The 24,305-nt window shown below is 43.6% G+C and overlaps 1 protein-coding gene and 1 long non-coding RNA gene across 4 annotated transcripts in view; both read left to right on the forward strand.

The window, feature by feature from the left end:
* The window catches only part of LOC146759547 (uncharacterized), a 154,795-nt gene that overhangs the window by 46,645 nt on the left and 83,845 nt on the right, over window positions 1-24,305 (forward strand). The gene's annotated exons all lie outside the window — the stretch shown is intronic.
* On the forward strand, window positions 4,267-24,138 carry LOC146759549 (uncharacterized). The gene is made up of 6 exons (XM_085510789.1): window positions 4,267-4,335; window positions 18,678-18,945; window positions 19,441-19,502; window positions 19,695-19,814; window positions 21,034-21,229; window positions 23,672-24,138. The coding sequence occupies exons 1-6, from the start codon at window positions 4,267-4,269 to the stop codon at window positions 24,136-24,138; spliced, it is 1,182 nt and encodes a 393-aa protein (XP_085366915.1).

The raw sequence follows: 24,305 nt of genomic DNA on the forward strand, positions 1-24,305 counted from the left end.
GACGCTGTGAAGTAGAGCTCATGTATTTGTTGCCCAAGGCATGCATTTGCTGGGTAGTGTTAATATCCATCTTGTACTCCTGAAGAGCTCACTGTTTACAAATGGCACCTGTTCTACTGCTCTTCTGATGGTCTAGAAATGGAATTCAGCTAACTGTAATGACTGCAAGTACTGCAGTGTTGCAAGGATCGAGTTGCAATGCTTTAATGTAGTAGGTGCCTTCTCTCTGACAGCCTTAAAGTATTTTCTTGTATGTATGTGTCATCTTCTTTCCTGAGAGTTTAAGCTCTAGGGTACAATGTTTTGGAGGTCTTGATGCTCTTTGATACAGATTTGAGAGGGTTTTTGACATTTATTGTTTCTGAAATGGTTTGATCTTGTCTTAGAGAGTCGAATGCCACAAATAGGTAAATACTATCTCCTGTTGCTGAATCAGTGCAACATTTATGGCATCCTGCTGGTTTTTTATTTGTTTTTTAATTTCCTGATTGATCTATACATTATTGCTGCATATGAGCTCGCAGATGAGTTAACAGGTGATGAAAACTCTAATGCCGGGCAGGGCATGACTGCTCTTCATCTTGTGTAACAAAACAGGGGCTGCTACTGTGACCTGATATTTAAAGGATATGTTGAGTGAATAAAAAGATGCCTGAAGTTGAACCCAATAATTGTGAGGAAATAGAATATATTTTTTTTGTTAATCATCTCTTCCTCTTTTTATGAAGGGTATTGGTTTGCCAGATATTTTCAGATTCATTTCAGATAAATGATTTTGTGCTTCTGTCATTTGGTGGGTTGATCGCACAGTTTGTTTTGGGGCAGTGCCTTTGCTGAGGGATGGTGAGAGAAAGCACCTCTGGTACTATGTGTTCGTGCCACCTGGTGGCTTTGCTGGGCAGCCTGGGCTTCAGATACACAGTTAAAAACACAGGTGTAAAGTGTCTGTAAAATCCTCTACATTCCAGTACTGTAGTTTTTTTCTACTAACCCAGTGAGAGTTAAACTTTTAGTATATGCAGATCGACTTAAGCTGGTTGTTATCTTTGTTAGCAGTTTTTAGCTTGTGGTTCTTTTGATCTGATATCAATGACATAAGTCAGAGCATTTCTAAATACAGATTCTGAGTGGAATGCACAGATGGTTTGTCTCCAGAACAAAACAAGCCTTCAGTAAAAGGATTTTGTAGGTATTAATAGATAACTATTATCCTGTTGCTAATTACATACTGTGAATTTAAAGTGGAAAATATTCTTTCTTGTCTCACTTAGAATACAAAGAGGTGCCTAATGTTGTGCTGTTTCCCAGCTTCATTAATTGACTTTTTTTTTTTTTTTTTCCCCAGGCGTCAGTATAGGGGTAGGTCCTGTTTAATATCTTTATTGATGATCTGGATGGGGGGATTGAGTGTATCCTCAGTGAGTTTGCAGATGACTCCTCGCTGGAAGGAAGTGTTGATTTGCCTGAGAGTAGGAAGGCCTTACAGAGGGATCTGAATTGGCTGGATCAATGGGCTGAAGGCAATTGTATAAGCTTCAACAAAGTCAAGTGCCAGCTACTGCACTTTGATCACAGTATCATGCCACTCCATTTTGCAGGCTTGTGGCTAGAATCTAGATTCTGGTGGTGTTCGTTGACAGCCAGATGAATGTGAGCCAGCAGTGTGCCTGGTAGCCTAGAAGGCCTGGCTTGTATCAGAAATAGTGTTGCCAGCAGGACCAGGGAGGTGATAATCTCTCAGTACTTGGCACTGGTGAAGCTGTGACTTGAGCACTGTGTTCATTTTTGGGCCCCCTCACTACAAGAAAGACCCTGGCACATGTTCATAGAATGGTAATGAGGCTGGTGTGGGGTCTGGAGCATAAGTCTTGTGAGGAGCAGCTGAGGAAGCTGGGGGTATTTAGTCCGGCGAAGAGGAGGCTTGGGGGGAGACCTCATTGCTCTCTACAACTTCCTGAAGGGGGGTTGTGGTGAGGTGAGGTTCAACCTCTTTTTGTATGTAACTAGTGACAGGACAAGAGGGAGTGGCTTAGAGTTGTGCCAGGAGAGGTTCTACTGGATGTTCGGAGAAACAACTTCTCAAAAATAGTCATTAGGTATTGGAAAGGTTTGCCCAGGGTGATGGTGGAATCACCATCCCTGCAGACGTCCAAGAAACGTGTAGATGTGGCTCTGAGGGACATAGTGGGCATGCTGGGAGTGGGTTGATGGTTGAACTAGATGACCTTCAGTGGTCTTTTCCAACCTTAAGTCACAGAATCATAGAACCATAGAGTCATTCGTTCTTCTAAGAACCAGCTACACTCTGAAATGCTATACAGGTTGGTTGGTCCTTCTGATCCTTCTCATTTATGGCTCTGTATTATCTTATCCTCAGTGATCCTGCCGTCCTTCAAGAAAGGTGCTTTAGATATACTTCTGTTATACTTCAGCTTGATTGCTTTAAGTGAATCTCTCAATACCACAGTCCAAGGAAATGTGTGTGTACATTCTTCCGGCTAGATAAATAAATAAAAACACAAAGCATCTCTGAAGCTCGGACTCACTGTGTTTATTAAATGTTTTATTAACTTCATAATGACTCACAAAGAAACATTTTAATTTTGATTGTGTGTTTCTGTCTATGCTCTGATTTCTGTTAAAATCAGCTTTTGGATATGTAGAGGGAGAATTTTTTCGGTGAATAAGTGTGTGTTTAGGGCAGGAATGGATGATCCTTGATTTCACATGGTAGATGTTCTTTACCTGCTCTGTACTCATTTTACAAATCATTTCATGCTGTAACAGTAAACAAATGGTAAATTCTTCATCAGATACGTCTGCTACTGTAAGGTCTTTGTCTGATTTCAAAGTTAAAGTCAGGAGTCAAACTAAAAGAAGAAAAAACTAGTTTGATAAGGACGTATAGAAATTCTGCCTTTCTGTAACACAGCTTTGTTGGAAGTAACCGCGGGAGACAAGTCTCATGCTATCATGGTCAACAAGTCTCGTTTATTAGGTGTTACAGCATCTCATTTTTGGGGGGGGGGGCGTAGAGGCCGACAACGCAGCGAGCGACGTTTGCGGGGGGGGGCAGGCGGCCGCTGGCTGGGAACGGCTGCTTGTGTCAGAGCGCGGCCGCTGTTCTTTCGTGCGCTGCTTCTCACGTTTCCCGACTTCCTATAGCATACAGCAGCGTTGTGGGTGTTGGATTGACACTTGCTGCGCCAAATCCCAGTGGCTTGGCACTCGTGACGGATGTGGCCAGATTTTTCACAACGGAAACATTTCATGCGGGAGCTGTTCTGCGAGCGTGGGCTTGTAGCGACTGCAGCTTGAAGGGGTGCAAGGGCTGCTAACACTTGATTCTGAGAAGCCTCAGCCTGTGCCTTTAATCCTGCCCCTAGCTCTTTAATAGCCTCCACTATGAAAGCCTGAGCCCCCGTGGGCACGCTCGATAATCTGTCTAACGCCTCCTCTATTGTCCAGTTACTCCTCAAAGTACTTAGAATGCCACGAGCTGTAGCATTACAATTCTGAAGTGCACAATGTTTTAGCATTATTTCCCTCATGTACTCTGGTACTCCAGTCTTCTCTATGGCTCCGGCTACCTTATCTAGAAACACTCCAAAATCCTCATTTCTTCCCTGCCGGATTCCCATATAAGACGGCAGCCCACCTGGTGCCTTGATCTTATCCATAGCCTGCCTGGCCAGATACATTGACTCCCTACATTTAACTGGTCCTAATAAAGCCTGGGCCTTTGTCCGGATGAAAGGACCCACCCCTAAAAGTTCTTCAACGGTTACGTTATACAAGGGATCTCCGGGCTGCCTAACTATCACAGCGCTCTGTTGGCACGTCTCTTCCCAATAAGCATTAAATAGCAGTTGTTCGTGCTGCGAAAAAATCAACCTAGCTATAGCCCGACGATCAGATGGCAACAAAACCTGAGTACTCCAGATATAATCCAGTATCTGTCTCGCTGGCTCACTTTTTACTCCAAACTGACTGACCGTAGACCGCAATAGTGACAACAACTTCCAGTCTAAAGCACTGATAGCAGCCTGTGTCCCGCCTGCAGGATCAGGCGAATACCCCACCGACAGCACCGCCTGTTGCAGCGTTTCCAACGCCTCACCGTCTCCCGCCTCTAAACAAGCCCGCGCCAGCGCAGCCCAAGACCCCCCCGCTCCCGCGTGACGGCCTCCGCCAGGTCACTCTGTGCCCCAGGGAGCGGCTCATTGCAAATGGGGGTCGAGGGGGCCGGCTGTAGCGCCATGGTCGATGCAGGCGGCTCGTCTGATACGGACGTGCTGGGAGACGGAGACGGGGCACTCGGCTCCACAGCCACCGGCAACGCAGGCTCGGCGGCCGGCAGCAACTTTACGGTGGACACTGCAGGGGGCACCGGGCAATCTGACCATTCATTATAATTCTTATTCCTCCCCTGCACAGCTGCAGCTCTTCTCTCCTCATTATTGCTACCATTACTATTAATAAAAATAACATTTTTAGTGACAGGTGAGGGCAGGGGGCTGCGTTGGGCCCTATGGGAGCCCCCCCCCATCCTGGCACACTCCCCCAGGCTGATCCAGCACTTCCATGTGGGTGATTGCAGCAAATCATTATAAACCACACGCCACATCTTCCCACATTTTTTAGCCATTTTCTCCCCATCTATCATTCCCTGAAAAATTGCATCTCCAAATTTACGCCACTCAGCAAGATCATGCACTAAATGCGGATTCTGAAATAACCCTTTAGCATACCCATACACTAATAACTTAGGGAATTCCTTTTCCAAGTCTATCCCGTTAAACTGTCTCCGCCTAAGAAAAGCGGTAAATAAATTATATGCTGCTTGCCTGTCCATATTTACTCACGTCGGTACCGTTGCAGCCCTCCAGGCTTCGGCAGCACGTATCGCTCGAGCCCACCTCTGTGGTCACTCGAGACACGGAGCTCCAAGTTTAGCTCTTTCGTCGTCCGTCTAGCTGCGGGACCTGAACCCAACGCAGTTCTTCACTCGTGGCAGCCCCTTTTTCCTTATCACGTCGAGGGTCACCATTTGTTGGAAGTAACCGCGGGAGGCAAGTCTCATGCAATCATGGTCAACAAGTCTCGTTTATTAGGTGTTACAGCATCTCATTTATACAATCAGGTGTAAGTTCATGCATATTGCAAAAGTTAAGCTCAGGAGTGGTGAATTAGATATTACTTCATCTGACCTTTGTGGTTAGTCTTATGGATACTTTTTCTTTGCAGCTCTGTCTACACCTTGCTACACATCTTGCTTTTCCCTCAGGCCGTCCTTGCCTCTAGATACATATTTCATCTTTAGCTACATACCCTGTCTTTTCACATCCTGATTTCTCCATAGCTGCTTAGCCCGTGATCGGCCCTAGGATAGACCGTCTTTGTCTTTAATCACGTTCATTCTTTTACAATTTAACTAGTGGAATCTCTTCATGTCCCTTCTCATGAAGCCATTCTGCATAAACATTCTCCACATAGATCTGACCCACATCAGACGCACAGCAGCTCCGGCCCCAAAGATCTGACCCACATCTGCCCCACAGAGCCTTCTGCCCCGTAGATCTGACCCACATCTGCCCCACAACAGCTCCTGACTCATAGATCTTAACCACATCAGCACCACAGCAGCTCCTGCCCAATAGATCTGACCCACATCAGCCCCACAGCATCTCCTGCCCCATAGATCTACCCCATATCTGCACCTTAGGAGCTCCAACACCATAGATCTGACCGACAGCTGATCCTGCAACATAGATCAGACCCACATCTGCCCCAGAACAGCTCCTGCCCCATAGATCTGACCCACATCAGCACCAAAGAAGCTCCTGCCCCATAGATCAGACCCACATCAGCCAAACAGCAGCTCCTGCCCCATAGATCGGACCCACATCACCCCCACAGCAGCTCCAGCCCCATAGATCTAGCCCCATCAGACCCACAGCAGCTCCAGTCCCATAGATCTGACCCACATCTACCCCACAGCAGCTCCTGCCCCATAGATCTGACCAAAATGTGCCCCACAGCAGCTCCTGCCCCATAGATCTGACCCACATCTGCCCCACAGCTACTCCTGCCCCATAGATCTGACCCACATGTGCCCCACAGCAGCTCCTGCCCCATAGATCTGACCAACATGAGCCCCACAGCATCTTCTGCCTTATAGATCTGATGCCCATCAGCCCCACAGCATCTTCTGCCCCATCGATCTGACCCACATCTGCCCCACAGAGCATTCTGCTCTAAAAATCTGGCCCACATCTGCCCCACAGCAGCTCCTGTCTCATAGATCAGAACAACATCAGCACCACAGCAGCTCCTGCCACATAGATCTGACCCACATCAGCCACACAGCAGCTCCTGCCCCATAGATCTGATCCCAATCAGCACCACAGCAGCTCCCGCCCCATAGATCTGACCCACATCAGTGTCACGGGTTACTTAGATTTACCTATGCCCGTGACAGGGGAAGCCACCCCGTGGGCCCCCCTCCCAGGGCCCGGAAAGGAGGGGGAAAAAGGGAGTGGGATAAAACAGCGACAATCTAAGGAGGAAAAACTTATTTTACTAAATATGATACCGAAATACAAGATAACACAATATAATATAATTGAGACTAACAAACTGAACGAAACAGAGAGAGAGAGTCCCCGAAAACCGAGAGGCCTACTGTGAACTCTAGGCGACACGGCTGGAACGCTTCCCACTCTCCGAGAAGTTCGAGAGAAGAAGGAGGGCAATCCTGCCTGGGAACGAGATTATACAGCGTCCTGGTCCCGTGACTTATCATTAACCCTGTTGTTCTCTGGGATATGTAGTCTTCTTCTGTGGACTGCACATTCAATAGAAGTATCCATACTTTACATGATGTTATGATGTGGAATACTGATAGCAAAATTACAAAATTACAAAACCATGACATTCCACCCCTTATTCTACATTATTACATCATGGTTAATATATATATACATATATATACACATATGTAAAATTATGATAGCTAAACAGTAGAATTACATGTAACATAACTAAATGTACAACTATAATAACTAAAATACACTACACATGCAAACATATATATATAAATACATAAAATTATTGACTGCACTCCCCCAGCATCAAATTCCCTTGTGGCACACATTGAACATCCCCATCCTTCTGCATTACCCACCAAGTGCACCCAGGTCCCTGGGCAAAGACAGTTCCACGGATAGGTTTGCCCTTTCCTGAAGCTGGAAGGACCCAAACAGCTTTTCCCAACATTTTCTTTACATGTACAACAGGGACCTTATCTCCTTCTACAGTGTGTAGGGGGCTAGATTGACTAGGACCATCACGATTGACAGATCCTCTAGTATTGACCAACCAAGTGGCTTCTGCCAGATTCTTCTCCCAGTGCTTAAATGTTCCACCACCCATTGCTTTCAACATAGTTTTCAACAACCCATTATATCGTTCAATTTTACCAGAAGCTGGTGCATGGTAGGGAATATGATAAATCCACTCAATGCCATGATCTTTGGCCCAAGTATTTATAAGGGAATTTTTAAAATGTGTCCCATTATCAGATTCAATTCTTTCTGGGGTGCCATGTCGCCACAGGACTTGTTTCTCAAGACCTAATATGGTGTTTCGAGCAGTAGCATGGGGTACTGCGTATGTTTCAAGCCACCCAGTGGTTGCCTCTACCGTAGTGAGTACATAACACTTACCACTGCGAGATCGTGGCAAGGTGATATAATCAACCTGCCACGCCTCCCCATATTTATACTTTTGCCATCGCCCTTCCTCCCAGAGTGGTTTCATCCTTCTGGCTTGTTTAATTATGGCACATGTTTCACAATCATGAATAATCTGCACAATAGCGTCCATGGTTAAGTCCACCCCTCGGTCTCTGGCCCACTTATATGTTGCGTCTCTTCCTTGATGGCCTGAGGTCTCATGAGCCCATCGAGCTAGAAATAATTCGCCCTTATTCTGCCAATCCAAGTCGATTTGAGCCACCTCAATTCTAGCAGCTTTATCTACCTGATGGTTGTTTTGTTGTTCTTCAGTAGCCCGACTTTTGGGCACATGTGCATCCACATGACGCACCTTTAGAACCATATTCTTTGTTCGGGAAGCAATGTCCTTCCATAGTTCAGCGGCCCAAACAGATTTTCCCCTCCGTTGCCAGTTATTTTGTTCCCATCGCTGTAACCACCCCCATAAGGCATTTGCCACCATCCATGAGTCAGTATAAAGATACAGCATTGGCCACCTCTCCCGTTCCGCAACATCTAAGGCCAGCTAGACAGCTTTTACCTCTGCAAACTGACTTGATTCTCCCTTACCTTCAGTGGCCTCTGCAACCTGTCGTGTGGGGCTCCACACAGCAGCTTTCCATCTGCGATGCTTCCCTACAATGCGACATGATCCGTCAGTGAATAGGGCATATTTCTTTTCATTTTCTGGTAATTCGTTCTATGGTGGGGCCTCTTTAGCACATGATACCTCTTCTGCTGGTGATGTTCCAAACTTTTTATCTTCAGGCCAGTCCATGATTACCTCTAGGATTCCTGGACGATTGAGGTTTCCCATTCGCGCTCACTGTGTAATCAGCGTAATCCACTTGCTCCAGGTGACATCGGTAGCATGATGGGTGGAGGGAACCTATCCTTTGAACATCCAGTTCAGCACCGGCAGTCGAGGTGCCAAAAGGAGCTGTGTTTCAGTTCCGACTACTTCGGAAGCAGCCCAAACCCCCTCATACGCGGCTAAGATCTCCTTCTCAGTTGGAGTGTAGCACTCTTCAGACCCCTTATATGATTGACTCCAGAATCCCAGGGGTCGGCCTCGGGTCTCTCCTGAGGCTCTTTGCCACAAAATCCAAGTGGGGCCTTTCTCTCCAGCAGCAGTGTAGAGGATGTTCTTTACATCCTGTCCAGTCCGTACTGGCCCCAGGGCTACAGCACGGGCTATCTCTTGTTTAATCTGTTCAAAAGCTTGCTGCTGCTCAGGGCCCCATGCAAAATCATTCTTCTTCCGCGTCACCTGATAAAGGGGGCATACAATGAGGCTGTAGTTTGGAATGTGCATCCTCCAAAAGCCCACTGCACCCAGGAAAGATTGTGTCTCTTTCTTGCTAGTTGGTGGAGACATGGCAGTGATTTTGTCGATTACATCTGCTGGGATGTGACGACGTCCATCCTGCCACTTTATACCTAAGAACTGAATTTCCTGGGCAGGTCCTTTTACTTTGCTTCGCTTAATAGCAAAGCCAGCTTGTAGAAGAATCCGGATTATCTGCTCTCCTTTTGTGAAAACTTCTTCTGCTGTATCGCCCCACACAACAATGTCATCAATGTACTGCAGGTGTTCAGGAGCACCACCCTGTTCCAGTACAGTTTGGACCAACCCATGGCAAATGGTTGGGCTGTGTTTCCACCCCTGGGGCAAACGGTTCCAAGTATACTGAATGCCCCACCAGGTGAAGGCAAACTGTGGCTTGCATTCTGCGGCCAAAGGAATAGAAAAGAAGGCATTGGCAATGTCAATGGTGGCATACCATTTGGCTGCTTTTGACTCCAGCTCGTACTGGAGTTCCAACATGTCCGGCACAGCAGTGCTCAATGGGGGTGTGACCTCATTCAGGCCACGGTAGTCTACTGTCAGCCTCCATTCCCCACTGGCTTTACGCACTGGCCATATGGGACTGTTAAAAGGTGAGTGAGTTTTACTGATCACTCCCTGATTCTCCAGCTGGCAAATCAAATCATGAATGGGGAGCAAGGAATCCCTGTTGGTGCGATACTGCCGTCTGTGCACTGTCTTTGTAGCAATCGGTACCTGCTGCTCTTTTACTCGTAGCAGCCCCACAACAGACGGGTCCTCTGACAGGCCAGGCAAAACAGACAGCTGCTTAATGTTGTCCATATCTACAGCAGCTATCCCAAAGGCCTATCGATACCCCTTAGGATCCTTGAAATGCCCCCTTCTGAGGTAATCAATACCCAGTATACATGGAGCCCCTGGGCCAGTCACAATAGGATGTTTTTGCCAGTCTTTGCCAGTGAGGCTTATTTCAGCCTCCAGCACAGTCAATTCTTGAGAGCCCCCAGTCACTCCAGAAATATGGATTGATTCTGTCCCTTCATGACTGGAGGGCATTAGGGTACACTGTGCACCGGTATCCACCAGCGCCTTATATTCCTGTGGTTCTGATGTGCCAGGCCATCGAATCCACACAGTCCAATAAACTCTATTATCCCTTTCCCTCCCATGACTGAGGGCAGGGCCCCTCTATTGGTTACCTGTGATGACTGGAGCAACTCCACTGGTGGTTGGTATGTCTAGTAGTTCTTTCACCCGTGCTCGTAGTGCAGAAGTGGGCTGATCATGCCACTTCCTCATGTCTTCTCCACGGTCACGTAGGTAGCGCCACATGGAAACACGCGGTGCAATCGTACTGTTGTTCTTTGCTCGAGCTGGGAAGCGTGTGCGTTTAACAGCTGAGAATTTTGATGATGCAGGTGGGGAGTAGGACTGGGCTAGTTTGATCAGATCCTTCATTAGACCTGGTGGCCCGTACGAGGATTGACCTTCATCAGTTGTTTCTGATACTATTACGGGATCATTACAATTAGTTGATGGAAACAATTTCTTGCACATTTCCTCTACTCGGTTTTCTAGCCGTGAGATGGCAGAAACTGCGGCATGCAGTTGGGGGAGCTGCTGATCGGTGGTTTGAAGCATTATAATCAGCTCAACAACTTGGGGCCATCTGTCCCCGAATCCTTTAGATCCTGATACCAATGACTGTGCAATTCTCTCTGGTGCTGTACTTGTGATTTTCTGCCACATGTCAGGATCGGCCCTCACTCTCTCAGGGTCAAGTTCGCTTGGATCAGGGCTGTACAACATTTTTGCCATGGCCAATTCCCTCAGGTGCTGAATACCTTTTTGGACGGTATTCCAACTATCAAATTTAGGCTTCAAAGCATCCTTATAGGGGTACCTTTCTCTCACGGCTTCTAACAGCCGCAACCAGAGAGTGGCAGCTCCATCCGAACATCTGCTAATCCCTCTGTCGATACCTGCATCTTGGGCAATGCTTCCTAGTTGGCGAGCTTCATTACCATCTAGAGACAAGCTGTTGGCTCCGTTGTCCCAGCAGCGAAGCAACCAAGCAAGGATACCTTCATCTTGACGCCGTGTGAACTCCTTTCTTGAGCCTTGGATTTCAGTCAGCTTCAGAGGTCGACAATAAGTGATTTCCTCCTCATCATCAGTCTCTTCTTCATGCCTCTTGGTTTTTTGCCTTTGCTTTTTTCAGTACTGCTCCATGCCCGGCACCTGGGTCTTCTGCTGCCCCCCCCTGTGCTTCTCCTTCTTTTCGTTCTAGACGCATGGACACCCGTTTCCATTTCTTGCCTTCCACAGGGGCAACTGATATTGCTACTGATGCCTCCTGTGACTGATCAGAATTAACTTGGGCTTGAATCTCAGATCGGAAACTCTCTCTCTCCAGAATAGTATGATACAAAGCACGGTATGCATAAGCCAAACCCCACATAAGGTTTACCTCCTTAGATCTCTGACCCAAATACTCACTTAATTTCTTAGGGTCCCTTAGGTGTTCAAGAGTGAAATCCCATGACACTGCGGGTCCCCATGCTTCTAAGACTTTTCCTAAACCTTTCCATATTCCCTGCCAGTCATCATTCTCTGGTTCTGGAGGAGACTTCCGCATAGAACGAATGCATAGGAACATATATGCATGCATTGATAGTGATAACATGAATGCAAGTATGAACCCTATCTCAGTTATTGAAAAGCGTGTGGAAATCTGAGAGTACAACCTAAATAAAAAGGGTTTTTTTAGCCTGTAGAATGAATTAAACATGGTGGTGTTTGTAAAATTGCCTCTTCCATCTGGGATGCAAGTATTTGTAAAATTGCCTGTTCCATCTGGGATGCAAGTGTTTGTAAGATTCACAATTCCATCTGGGGTGTAGATGCCAAAATTCTGACCATACCACATCTCGTAAAAGTACCAGGCAGGTGTCTCCATCAGTATCCACCTTATTAGGCTATATATCTGCACAATTCCACAACACCAAATTATGGTGTTAATAGTTGACCAATACTTTAAGAAGATCATAATTGCTTTCAATCCCTTAAACAGAGCAACTGGGATGAAGAGTGGATTCATAGCTGGCAGGCTCTGTAAAAGTCAGAGCTAGCTAGCTTTGCTCTAAGGGAGAAAGAAATCCCTTTGTTTTCTACACAAAAGTTAGATAGCAATGCTGAGAATGTGCAGCAGCCCTTAATGTTGACAATTTGTCTGGTATTTCAAGGTCACGTTCTCCGTGAGCAGCTACGGAAAGATAACACTCCCAACACTCCCGTAACGAAGCTCTTTAAGAGCAAAGAGAGAGTTGTTCTAAAAGCTAAAAAGCTCTATGCCCGCATTCTCCACCAAAAAATCTGTCACGGGTTACTTAGATTTACCTATGCCCGTGACAGGGGAAGCCACCCCACGGCCCCCCCCCGGGGCCTGGAAAGGAGGGGGAAAAGGGGAGTGGGATAAAACAACGACAATCTAAGGAGGAAAAACTTATTTTACTAAATACGATATCGAAATACAAGATAACACAATATAATATAATTAAGGTTAACAAATCGAACGAAACAGAGAGAGAGAGAGTCTCCGAAAACTGAGAAGCCTACTGTGAACTCTAGGCGACACGGCTGGAACGCTTCTCACTCTCCGAGAAGTTCGAGAGAAGAAGGAGGGCACTCCAGCCTGGGAACGAGATTATATAGAGTCCTGGTCCCGTGACTTATTGTTACTCCCGTTGTTCTCTGGAATATGTAGTCTTCTTCTGTGGACTGCACATTCAACAGAAGTATCCATACTTGACATGATGTTATGATGTGGAATACTGATAGCAAATTACAAAATTACAAAATCCATGACAGGGCTGCAGCTGTCTGGCCTGAATAGCGGTTCACAAGCCATGCACAGAGCAAGCTGCACGGAAAGTGAAAGAACTACCGACTAGAGCAGTGCCATTGAGAACTTTATGTATCATTTAAAAACCAAAAATGCTGATGTACAGTGAGGCTGGTGACCCAGAAATCAGTGTGAACTTTCTATCTCTGACCTTTCTGAGTTAAAAATAGTCCTCCAGAGTTCTAGGCAAAAATTCCCTTATGCTGCATTCTGGGTAGTTGTCACGGTTTAAACAAAAATCTACCTGTGTCCGTGACAGGGGGGCCACAGGCAAGCGAGGTGCTAGAAGGAGCTGAACCTCTGTCCCAACTACTTCAGAAGCAGCCCAAACCCCCTCGTACATGGCTAAGATCTCCTTCTCAGTTGGAGTGTAGCACTCCTCAGACCCTTTATATGCTCGACTCCAAAGTCCCGGGGGTTGGCCTTGGGTTTTTCCTAAAGCTCTTTGCCACAAACTCCAAGTGGGACCTTTCTCTCCAGCAGCAGTGTAGAGGATGTTCTTTACATCCTGTCCTGTCTGTACTGGCCCCAAGGCCACGGCACGGGCTATCTCTTGTTTTCTCTGCTCAAAAGCCTGCTGCTGCTCAGGACCCCATGAGAAATTATTCTTCTTCCGTGTTACCTGATAGTGGGGGCTCACTATGTGGCTGTAGTTTGGGACATGCATTCTCCAAAAGCCCACTACTCCCAGAAAAGATTGGGTCTCTGTCTTGTTGGTGGGCGGAGACATAGCAGTGATTTTTTCAATCACATCTGCTGGGATGTGTCGATGCCCATCTTGCCATTTTACACCTAAGAACTGGATTTCCTGGGCAGACCCCTTCACCTTGCTGCGCTTAATGGCAAAACCAGCTTGCAAAAGAATTTGGATTATCTGTTTTCTTTTCTTGAATATCTCTGCTGCTGTAAGGCCCCACACGACAATATCATCAATATACTGCAAGTGTTCGGGAGCATTACCATGTTCCAAGACAGCTTGGATCAACCCATGGCAAATTGTTGGGCTGTGCTTCTACCCTTGAGCTAAACGGTTCCAGGTATACTGAACAGCTCTACAGGAAAAAGCAAAAGAAGCAATGGTGGCATACCACCTAGCTTCTTTTGATTCCAGTTCATACTGGAGTTCTAGCATGTCTGATACAGCAGAACTCAATGGAGGTGTGATTTCATTTAGGCCACGGTAATCCACCGTCAACCTCCATTCTTCACTGGCTTTATGCACTGGCCATATGGGGCTGTTAAAAGGCGAGTGAGTTTTGCTAATCGCTCCCTGATTCTCTAATTGGCGAATTAGCTTGTGAATGGGGAGCAATGAGTCCCTGTTGGTGCGGTACTGCCGTCTGTGAACCACTCTGGTGGCAATTGGTACCTCTTGGTCCTTTACCTGGAGCAACCCCACAGCAGAAGGATCATCTGACAGATCAGGTAAAGCTGACAGCAGATAAACACCATTTGTGTTAACAGCAGCTATCCCAAAGGCCCATTGATACCCCTTGGGATCCTTAAAATATCCCATCCTAAGGTAATCGATACCCAATATACATGGAGCCTCTGGACCAGTCACAATAGGGTGTTTTTGCCAGTTTTTACCAGTGAGGCTTATTTCGGCCTCCAACATAGTCAATTCTTGTGAACCCCCAGTCACTCCATGGATATATATTGGTTGTGTCCCTTGGTGACTTGAGGGCATTAGGGTGCATTGTGCACCAGTGTCCACCAAGGCTTTATATTTCTGTGGTCGAGATGTGCCAGGCCACTTAATCCACACAGTCCAGTATACTCTATTGTCCCTTTCCCCCCCCTGGCTGGGGGCAGGGCCCCTCTATTGTTTACCTCGTTGACTTGCAGCAACTGGAACTCTCCCCTTCTTGGAAGAGTTCACCTTGGTAGTTGTTTCACCTTGTAATTCTTCCACTCGTGCCTGAAGTGCAGAAGTGGATGAATTACACCACTTCTTCATGTCCTCCCCATGACTACAGAGGAAAAGCAACAAGGCAAGACGTGTAGTCTCATTGTTGATTCGAGGTGACTTACCATTGTCATTTGCTTGAATACGAGGACGTCTCTTTTTAATGGTTGAGATTTTCGATGATACAGGTCGAGAGGAACTCATGTTGTTTAGCTTTCTCAATAGGCGATCGTGGAAATCCTGGTTTCCATCATCTTGTACCACCGTGGATTCATCTACATCAGGCACATTAGCCAATTTGTCAATAATAGCATTTTGTGTTCCCTCCATTTTCTTTAATCTTTCCACTATTTTGACAATGGCTGAAGTATACAGATTAACTTCTGTAGCGCTTATAAATAATTCAAGTTCCTGAAGCCTGCCAATTAGTTCATTCACAAAGGGTTTCCTTTCCCCTTTGCCATATACTAATGCAAGTGCACTGGCATGCTTTTCTGGAGCTGCCTTTGTAAAGTCATGCCACATTTGTCGTGGAACGCGGACTGCTTCAGGATCATGTAATTGGTTTGGATCATTACGATTGAACTGGGGGCTGTATAGCATTTCCACCAGAGCACTTTCTCTCAAAGATTGGATACCTTTCTCTATTTCAGTCCATTTCTTTCTCTCAGGCTCCAAGTCCCGTTCAAAGGGGAATCTATCTCTTACCGCTATCAACATCCGCTTCCAGAGGGTGTAGGACCGATTTTGGCATGTGCCAATACCTCTGTCCACACGTGAGTTCCTGGAAATGCTACCCAGTTGGCGAGCTTCACTGCCATCAAGCCATGCACTGTTGGCACCATTGTCCCAGCAGTGAAGTAACCAAGTGACCATATTTTCTTTTGGCTGACATGTGAAATCCTTTCTTAGATTTCGAATTTCACTCAGTTTAAAAGATCGATCAATAATGGTCGTTATACTTTGCTCACCTTTTGCTCTATCAAGCGTCCCAGGTGTTGATGGTGGCAACTGTGTTGATGAGGCTGCCCCATCTATAAGTTTGGACTCGAGAAATTCTCGTAAAGAAAATCTAGCTTTTGGCTCCTCTTCTGACTCTGAGCCTGATGCTTGTGTTATTTCCTTCAGGTAACCCTCCTTCTTTTTCCTCTCTCCTAACTTTCTCTGCTCCTCTAACTTCTGCTCCTCTAACATCTTCTTATTCCCCTCAGACATCCTCTGCTCCTCCAACTTCATCTGCTCCTGAAACTTCTTCTGCTCCTCTAACATCTTCTTATACTGCTCTAACATCCTCTGCTCCTCTAACTTCTTCTGGTCCTCTGACTCTCCCTGCTCTCCTGAGTCCCCCTGCTCTCCTGAGTCCCCTTGCTCTCCTGAGTCCTGCTCTCCTAACTCCCTCCGCTCTTCTAACTCCTTCTGCATTTTCTCTAACTGAGTTGAAACTTGTTTTGTCTTTCGCCCTCTTACAGGGGCAACCAACATTGTATCTGGTGTCCCCGGTGGCTAGTCAAATTGGAGTACATGCGCCCCCAGTGGCTGGCCAAATTGGACTACATGTGCCCCCAATGGCTGGTCAAATTGGACTACATGTGACCCTGGTAGTTGGATAAATACATTCAGCTCACCCCGGAGGGCACATAGCTGGTCTCGGAGAGCGTTCCGCTCAAACTGGACAGCACCCAACTCAGACTGGAGGCTGTCGTAGTTGGACTGAAGAGTGTTGTACCCAAACCAGAGGACGTTATGCTCGGACTGGAGAGTGTCGAGTTTTGATTGGATACTCTCATTCTCGGCCCTGAGACTCTCTCTCTCAATCTCAAAATCTTCCCTCTCAGGAATGGTATTGAATAAGGCCTGATAAGCATTAGCTAGGCCCCAAGTCATTTGTGCCTCCTTAGATCTGCCTGAGCCACAACATTCCTGTCTCAAATATGCAGTCAAACTCTCAGGATTCTTTAAGTGTTCAGGAGTAAAGCTCCATGACACTAAAGATGTCTGTCCTCTAAAAGTCTCTCCAAAGTTTCTCCACACTCCCTGCCACTCAGTATTCTCTGAGTCTAAGGAAGACTTCCTCCTGAGGTTATAAATCCAGATACCGAGTGAGATCACTACAATAACCAACAGCAAATTCAGGGAGATTAATATGACTGACAGTGTGGTCCACTGGGACAACTGGTCAGTCGAAGACTGCTTAAAAGATGCAAAGAAAAAAGGAAAAGCATGCTCAAAAACCACCATATCCGTACTATTGGTTGCATTAGTTGCATTAGTTGCTCCCTCTGGAGCTGCATGCAAATACCAAATAAGCGTTGCTAACCATGCTTTCAATCTATTATACATTCCTATAACTTCATAGGAAAAATAGACTAGCTTAAACATGGTCCAATATGTTTGGAGCATCGTAAAAGAGGAACTAATGAAATGCAGTACCTTATAAAGCACACTTAGTAGAGGGAACTTTTTTTTTTTTTTTTCAATAGAGAGGGAAAAAAAGTAAAAAAAAAAAAAACAAAAACAAAGCTCAGCAGTGTTTATAAAATAAACCGGAGTATTGGCAGTCTGCCTGGACTTTCAAGGTCAAGCTCACAATCGCAAACCTAAGATAGCTCCTTAACAGGAAAAAAAACTTGTAGCTCTGTTAAAAGCTAAAAGAGCAACAGAAGAAAACACAGAAAAACAGCAACTCAATTTGCCCGCATTCTCCACCAAAATCTGTCACGGTTTGAACGAAAAGTCCACCTGCGTCCGTGACAGGGGCCGTGAGCCCCGCAGGGGCCCTAGGCCGAAAGGAAAAAGTTAATTAGGAAAAGTAAACAGCGGCAACGATCTAAGGAGGCACACTTATTTACTAAATACTATATCGAAATACCGGATAACACAATATAGTACAATATAATTGAAAATTGAAAATTGAGCTAACGAATCAAGCAAAATAGGAGAGAGAATGAGTCCCGTAACCGAGAGGCCTACTGTGAAATCTAGGCGAACGGCTGAAGGCTTCCACACACTCCCCTGAACGCCAGAACTCGAAAGACGTCAGTCTGTTCTGCGACTGAGTTAATATAGAGTCCAGGTCCCGTGACCCATCGTGTTGCTCTCTGGGAGATGTAGTCTTCTTCTGTAAGTTGCAGATTCAGTAAAATTATTCATGCTTTATATGATGTTATGATGTGGAATACTGATAGCAAAATTACAAAATTATTAAACCATGACACCCTGGTATTTTTCTTTTTTTTTTCTTAAATATTTTCCTTTTTTTTTCCTTAAATATTTTCCTTTTTACTATTTAAATGTTATGGGCACATCTTATAGAAACAGAAGGCTGTTTACAAAGAAGTGCATGCTGTGTTTCTGTATGATGAGCAAGATACATCTATTCTTCATCTAGCAGGAATAGTTGCTGAGCCTTAAGAACAGTTTCAGAAAGCTTTGGGAATTTGGGCGTTTTCCTTGTTTCTGCAACACAAAATGAAAATTTACGCTGTATACAAAGAAAAGGGGAGTCCAAACTTGTACGTTAAATTTGAAGGAGATCAATCTGGGGTAATATTTAAAAAAACAAAAAAAAAAAAAAAAAGGGGGGAGTGTGGTCATCAAATAGTAATGGTGAGTAATAGTGAGGTGGGATTTGAAGCTGAAATTAAAAACTTCTTGTATGGCTGTCTTCATAGTGGCTATCCAGACTATCTGTAGAAATAACAGCTATTATGTAGTCAGCTATTCACCAGTTTTAACTGATTATAAATTACGTTTCAGCGTGGAGAACATAGCATAGTGCCTGACACCTGTGTTGATCCTGAGGGCATTCTTGATTCTGTGCATTATGATGTCATGGATATTAAAGAGCAAGCTGAGGCAGCACATATTTCCATTGTATCCCTGGGGGACCCGAAGGAAGATACTGGCTGGTTTGAAAAGCAGCTGGAGAAAACTAACTTTGAACTGATGGAGACCAATGAAGAGCTAACAGAGAAAAACACCAAACTACTTAAAACTGAAGAAGAGCTGATGCAGAAGAACAAAGGTGAGTTATGCGATGTGAAAGGTAGAAGACAGAAATAGTTCATTAATCTAAAAGAGAAATAACCAGTTTGAGTAGGAATTAGAGGAGATGTTCTACCTTTGGAACCATAGCCTGTAGATAAGTGATAGTTTGTTCCTTGTGTATATTCAGGTTCAGCAATTCCACGGTTTTTGGTTATTTCTTTTCTTTTTTCCCCCCTCTCCTTTAAACTGCAACTAGCAGCTTTACGCTTTCGTAAGTATGGGGTTAAATGTCTATATCTTGATTTTTACTTTTATATTGTAATCTCTACTCTTCTTTATGTCTTGTTGATGCAATGTTTTCGTTCCAAGAAATATAGAAAACTTTTGAATCACTCCCAATAAGTGAAGACCACATGCAAATTAATTAATCTGTTCAAAAGCTACCTAAACATTAGAAAATCTGGAAAAATTGATTACTTAATAAACTATCTATTGGCTACTTATGTAATACAACCTTTTCTGTGTGTTACAGACTTTGAAATGCAGGTGATTAAATTGGATGAGTCTGTTGAGCAACTTAAAGAAGCAACTGAGGTAACTTTATCAAGAAGATGTTGTGTAAAATTGTTTTAATACCAACTTGTGGTAGCTTAAAATGCTATTCCAGTAGGCTCCATTAATAGATTTCTTACCGAGCTTAGCTTAACTGAATTTGCCTTTAATGCATTGTGTAATTCAGCTACTTAACACTCCATTAGAAACTGATGATTGAATTTTATTTCCAAGAAAATGAATGCACAAAATGAAAGGATTCGAGAGCTAATGGACATCGTGGTGCAGAAAGATGACATTATGACAGAGCTACAAGACTTAAAATCTCATTTAGAAGAAAAAGTAAAAGATTATGTGAGTTTTACACATCTCCGTATCCTTATACAAAAAAAGGAAAACACTAATTCTATGCTTGTAATCAACACATTTTTGGAAAACTGATTTTCTGTATGTAGCTGGTACTCGCTTGAAATTGTAAACAATTCAAATTTATCTGAAGGTAGTTGTTGTTAACACAAACAACAAAAATATCAGTGTGTTCCACTAACTCCTGCCTCACACTCCTACATCAGAGGAAGAGCAACAGTAAAAGTATGTTGAGTAGAGTTGGAAGTACGAGTATGAATGGTCAGGATATCTCCACGTTCTATGCAGTCCATAAAACTTTATCCTGACTAATGTACTGCGAGCTACTGAATATGTGAAGACTAGCTTGATTAAGTATGTGTGCATACCACTTCTGGTGGTTTTTGTTCATTTTTTGATGTTTGGTAGCCTGAAGTAGCTCTGAAAACATTTATAGTTAATTCTGTCACTCAGATCTCTAACCTTGTAAGCTTAGCAACTTGACCCTTCTTAACCTTTGACTGTCTGCATCACTGCAACTTAGTATTTCCATGGTATTAAAGCTGACTGTGATGAGTAGTCATGTCCTCGCCTATTACTTCTTCCAAGAACAAGGCTCCAACTCTATCTGTGAGATTGTGTGGCCTGAACACTACTGAGGCTTTTCTTTTCATAAGTTACTAAAGATGAATAATCAGTCCTAGGCAGTGCCAGCATGGCTTAACAATCGTCATCTTGTAAGTAAGGAAGCTTCACTTGTGGTCAAGGACACAATCTAAAATATGCGTGACAGAGCTGACTAAGCTTTAAGGTTGGATTCTATCTGTCACGATGAAAGTGATTTTAGCAGCTTAGCAGAAGTGTGATGTGATGAACTTGTATGAGAGCTGACCATTTGCTCTTTGACCATGTTTGTAATTTTGTTGACTTCTTGGAAACAGGAAATTCTTTGATAAACCGGTAAACTCTTGATTGTGTGCAAGTCTTTTACTTTGTAACCTGCTAGGCTCTTGCTTTCCCTTGTATACTCTACCGAGTATTGCACTTGTCATTATCTGAAGGTGTACTTGTTCTGTCTGCTATTGAGATTTGTAACTGATGTCTATAGAGTCACCGGGTAAATATTTTAGCTGTATGGTTTTGTGTAAATATTTGCCTACAGAAGATTACTGAGACTTAAGTGCTCCTTTTGTTAAGCTTCAATGTAACTGATCTTATATCAATACAGGAAAAGACTACCTACCATTTAACTACCATTAAAGCAGAACCGGCAGAAGAGAACACTAATAAAGGAACTGAAAGCAGCCAATTTTCAGTGCTTTCAGTTAAAGCACTGAAAAAAGAGAAATCTGAGTTGGAAGTGGGAAGAAAGCGCAGTACTGATGAAGATAAGCCTACTGTGGAAGAGCCACCTCCAAAGAAAGGTACAGTTTCTTCCATCCTTGAACAGGGTGTCTTCCAAAACAACAAATTGCTTTCTATTCCGAATCGGAAGCAAAAGGCTGTGAAGCGCGTACCTTATGATATAAGGAGAAAAGCCACTGTGTTAAACTGTAAATAGAAGTAACTGTTATGTAAATATCCCTTTTTCAGAAGGTCCTATGCTGTTCATTTTTGAATGCTTAAGAATAAAAGTTTTTTGCACTATTTTTTTCCTTTTTGCTGCTTTTTCCTCATCTGTTGATGCACTTGCAGATTTGGTAATAGTTTTAAAGCAGTTTCTTTAGGATTGTTTCAACTGCTGTTGCTGATCTTCTGAGTAGCATCAGCTGTTCAAGTGCTTTTTTTTTTGTTTGTCTGTTTTGTTTTTCCTGAAGCAACTATCAAAACTGTTGACGAACTGCTAATTGCTCACTCATGGGCAATATTTGAGCAAAATGGTTTGGATAAGCTCTGATGCATTTAACTTCACTTCTGGGCACAGCTGAGCATCAGTGTTCCTAGAATTACGGAAGGCATATACAATGTAGAAGGGAAAATCTAAAACTTAGCTGTATTCCCTTCCTTTCTTGTATTCCTCTTGCAAAATATGTGCAAGGGAGAAAGTCAAGGCCTTCTTTGGATGAGATGCTGTTCTTGGATGATTTGTCCCTGCTGCCTTTATTTGGCATAAATATTGAATCCTAATGTGACCACTGAATGGCATCACATATAAGCATCTTAGCAGAGACTGAGGGAGGGATGTGGACTCCTCCATACTCCAAATAGTAGTGGGTTTGTTCTAATCATATGACCAAAGCTCTCATTTAACAATTAATGACAGCAATGCTCCACATAGGAATTAAAATGGGTAGCTGATAGTCACAATGTCAGCATGAAGTTTTCTGTTAAGAAGTACTGAGTATTCAATCATGTTAAAATTTTCTTCTATTTGTGAGTATTAATAGCATCCAATTTCAAAAACCGCTTAATATATATTCTTTAGCTATGTTAAATATACACAGTAGAACAATGAGCACAGGTATGTTGTGCTGGTTCTTTTGTAGAATTAGTTATATAAGTAGCACGAGCAAAAGTGTTTTAGGAGATGCTAGGTTATCTCAGCTTCAAGTTCAGGGTATTTACACCATTCTCTGAGCTTTTAGGTCTTGTTTCCTATGCTCTGTAATAATGCTTTTTCCCTACTTCCTGTGTAAGGAGCTTCTAGACTGAACATTACACATCTTCTCCCTAGTCTTATTTATCTTGCTTTAGTGCTTGCTTGTTGTTTTCAGCATAAAGTGTTTAGATTACTTATAAATCATATTCCCCTCACTAGTGTTGCTGGGAGCAGCAGTCAAAACCCAAAACCTGGTTTGGGGTGGAATATGCCACTGCTGTTTCTTCAGTATGACTTTTAAATCAGTTGAGGGCTGTATATAAAACTCCTTAGATGAGTTAAGAGGCTGTTTCCATGCAGTACATGTGAATCTGTATGTAATGCAGGCTGCACGTGGGCGCTATAAAATTCTGCATTTCTGTAGTTGTAGTAATAAAAGGACTGTACAAGAATCACCATGGAATATATTGTTGTGGTGACACAATCCCTAGTAAGTCTTGACTTATATTTTTTAATACTTAAAGTATGCATATTATGGAATGGACATAACTGGATTCTAAAGCAATGATGAAATACAGCAGAAGTCGCTTTTGATAGAAAGAAAATGCATGTGATTTTAGCTAATTGCTCACCAGTTAAAGAAAAAAACAGCCCCAAGCTAATGGAATATTTATGGAAACTTGAATCTGCAAATTTGTACAACTTTATGCGTGAACTTTATATGCAAAAGAGTAAGTGTGGACAGAAGTAGGAATCCTCATATTTTGTTTAGAGATCAACTGAATAAGAGAGACAGATATCAACACTTAAGTGATCAACTTGTCCAGGGTTTTATCTTTCTTTTGAAAGTAAGAGGACTGTGAGTTGGAATGAAATTGCTTAGAGAACTGTTTATCTACCATTTAGATGTAGATGGAGTGATTCCTGGCTGCCTTATAGGGATTGCTGAAGCACGGAAGATAGAAAGAATATAGCTGTGAATTATCTATCTCGTTCCCATGTTTCTTAAATCTAATTATATTTTCTACTGGTGTGGAGTGGAAGGTTTGAGTAGTGCCATGGTAAAAGTGTTCTTCCAGACTGAAAACCTTTTGCTGTTAATTCTGTATAGAAATCTGAGGCACCTGATTATGTGTTCAGAGGACTTTAATTCCTTCACTAGTATCAAATACTATGTGATGTGAGGGCATGGCTTGCATATTACGACAGTTTTTCACTTAGAAGTTGCTACTTGGTGTTGTGAACTGCTATGTAATAATGATTTTAATCAATCTGAGCTACATTCCTTTTCCCTTTTTTTTTGTTTGTTTGTTTGTTTGTTTTACAGTAGTTGTAAATGAGAGAAAGAAAAAGAACACTGTAGAGCAAAAGAAAATTGAACGCATGAAAAAAAAGTGCTCCACATACCGAAAGGAAGTACTAGCACTGAGGGAAAGAACTGAAATCTTGGAACGTCATTTAGCTGTGCTTGAAGAACAATGCAGAAGAGAACAAAATAAAAAAGAAGATTTCAGTAAGCAGGTAACAAGCCTGCGTATTGAGCTTTCTTTTTCTGAAGAAACAGCTGATGCCCTCCGTGAACAAATTCTGCAGGGTCAAGCTGACTATCGGGAAATTGCTTCTGAACTGGATGAACAGAAATCTATAAATATGACACTTGAAAACAAAAATGCCCAACTAACTAACAACATAGAAGTTGCCAAAGAATATATAATTGATAAAGTGTCACAAGTAAAAGAAATGTGGACCAAATTAGATGAATTGTCACTTAGAGTTTCACGCCATCGGTACTGACTTTGTCAGTGTAAAGGATTCCTCAGACTCTGAAAAAGATGAGACAGGGACATCTCAAATTAGTTCTGCATACATTCAGTCACAGACTTCTTCCATCTCAGATCTTGTGCAGGACCTCTCCTTTAACTATAGTCTTGAAAGGATTTGGGAAGTATGCAGAAGTATTG

Source organism: Coturnix japonica, chromosome 10 (genome assembly GCF_054131305.1).
Source record: "Coturnix japonica strain WE chromosome 10, WE-NBRP24, whole genome shotgun sequence".
Lineage (NCBI taxonomy): Eukaryota > Metazoa > Chordata > Aves > Galliformes > Phasianidae > Coturnix > Coturnix japonica.

What these genes read in the sequence shown, in the direction of transcription:
- LOC146759549 (XM_085510789.1), top strand. Translation starts at nt 4,267, where the DNA reads ATGCAGGCGGCTCGTCTGATACGGACGTGCTGGGAGACGGAGACGGGG. An exon ending in AACTTAAAGAAGCAACTGAG is followed by an intron (nt 19,503 to 19,694) that starts GTAACTTTATCA and finishes TTTATTTCCAAG; the next exon opens with AAAATGAATGCACAAAATGA. An exon ending in AAGAAAAAGTAAAAGATTAT is followed by an intron (nt 19,815 to 21,033) that starts GTGAGTTTTACA and finishes ATATCAATACAG; the next exon opens with GAAAAGACTACCTACCATTT.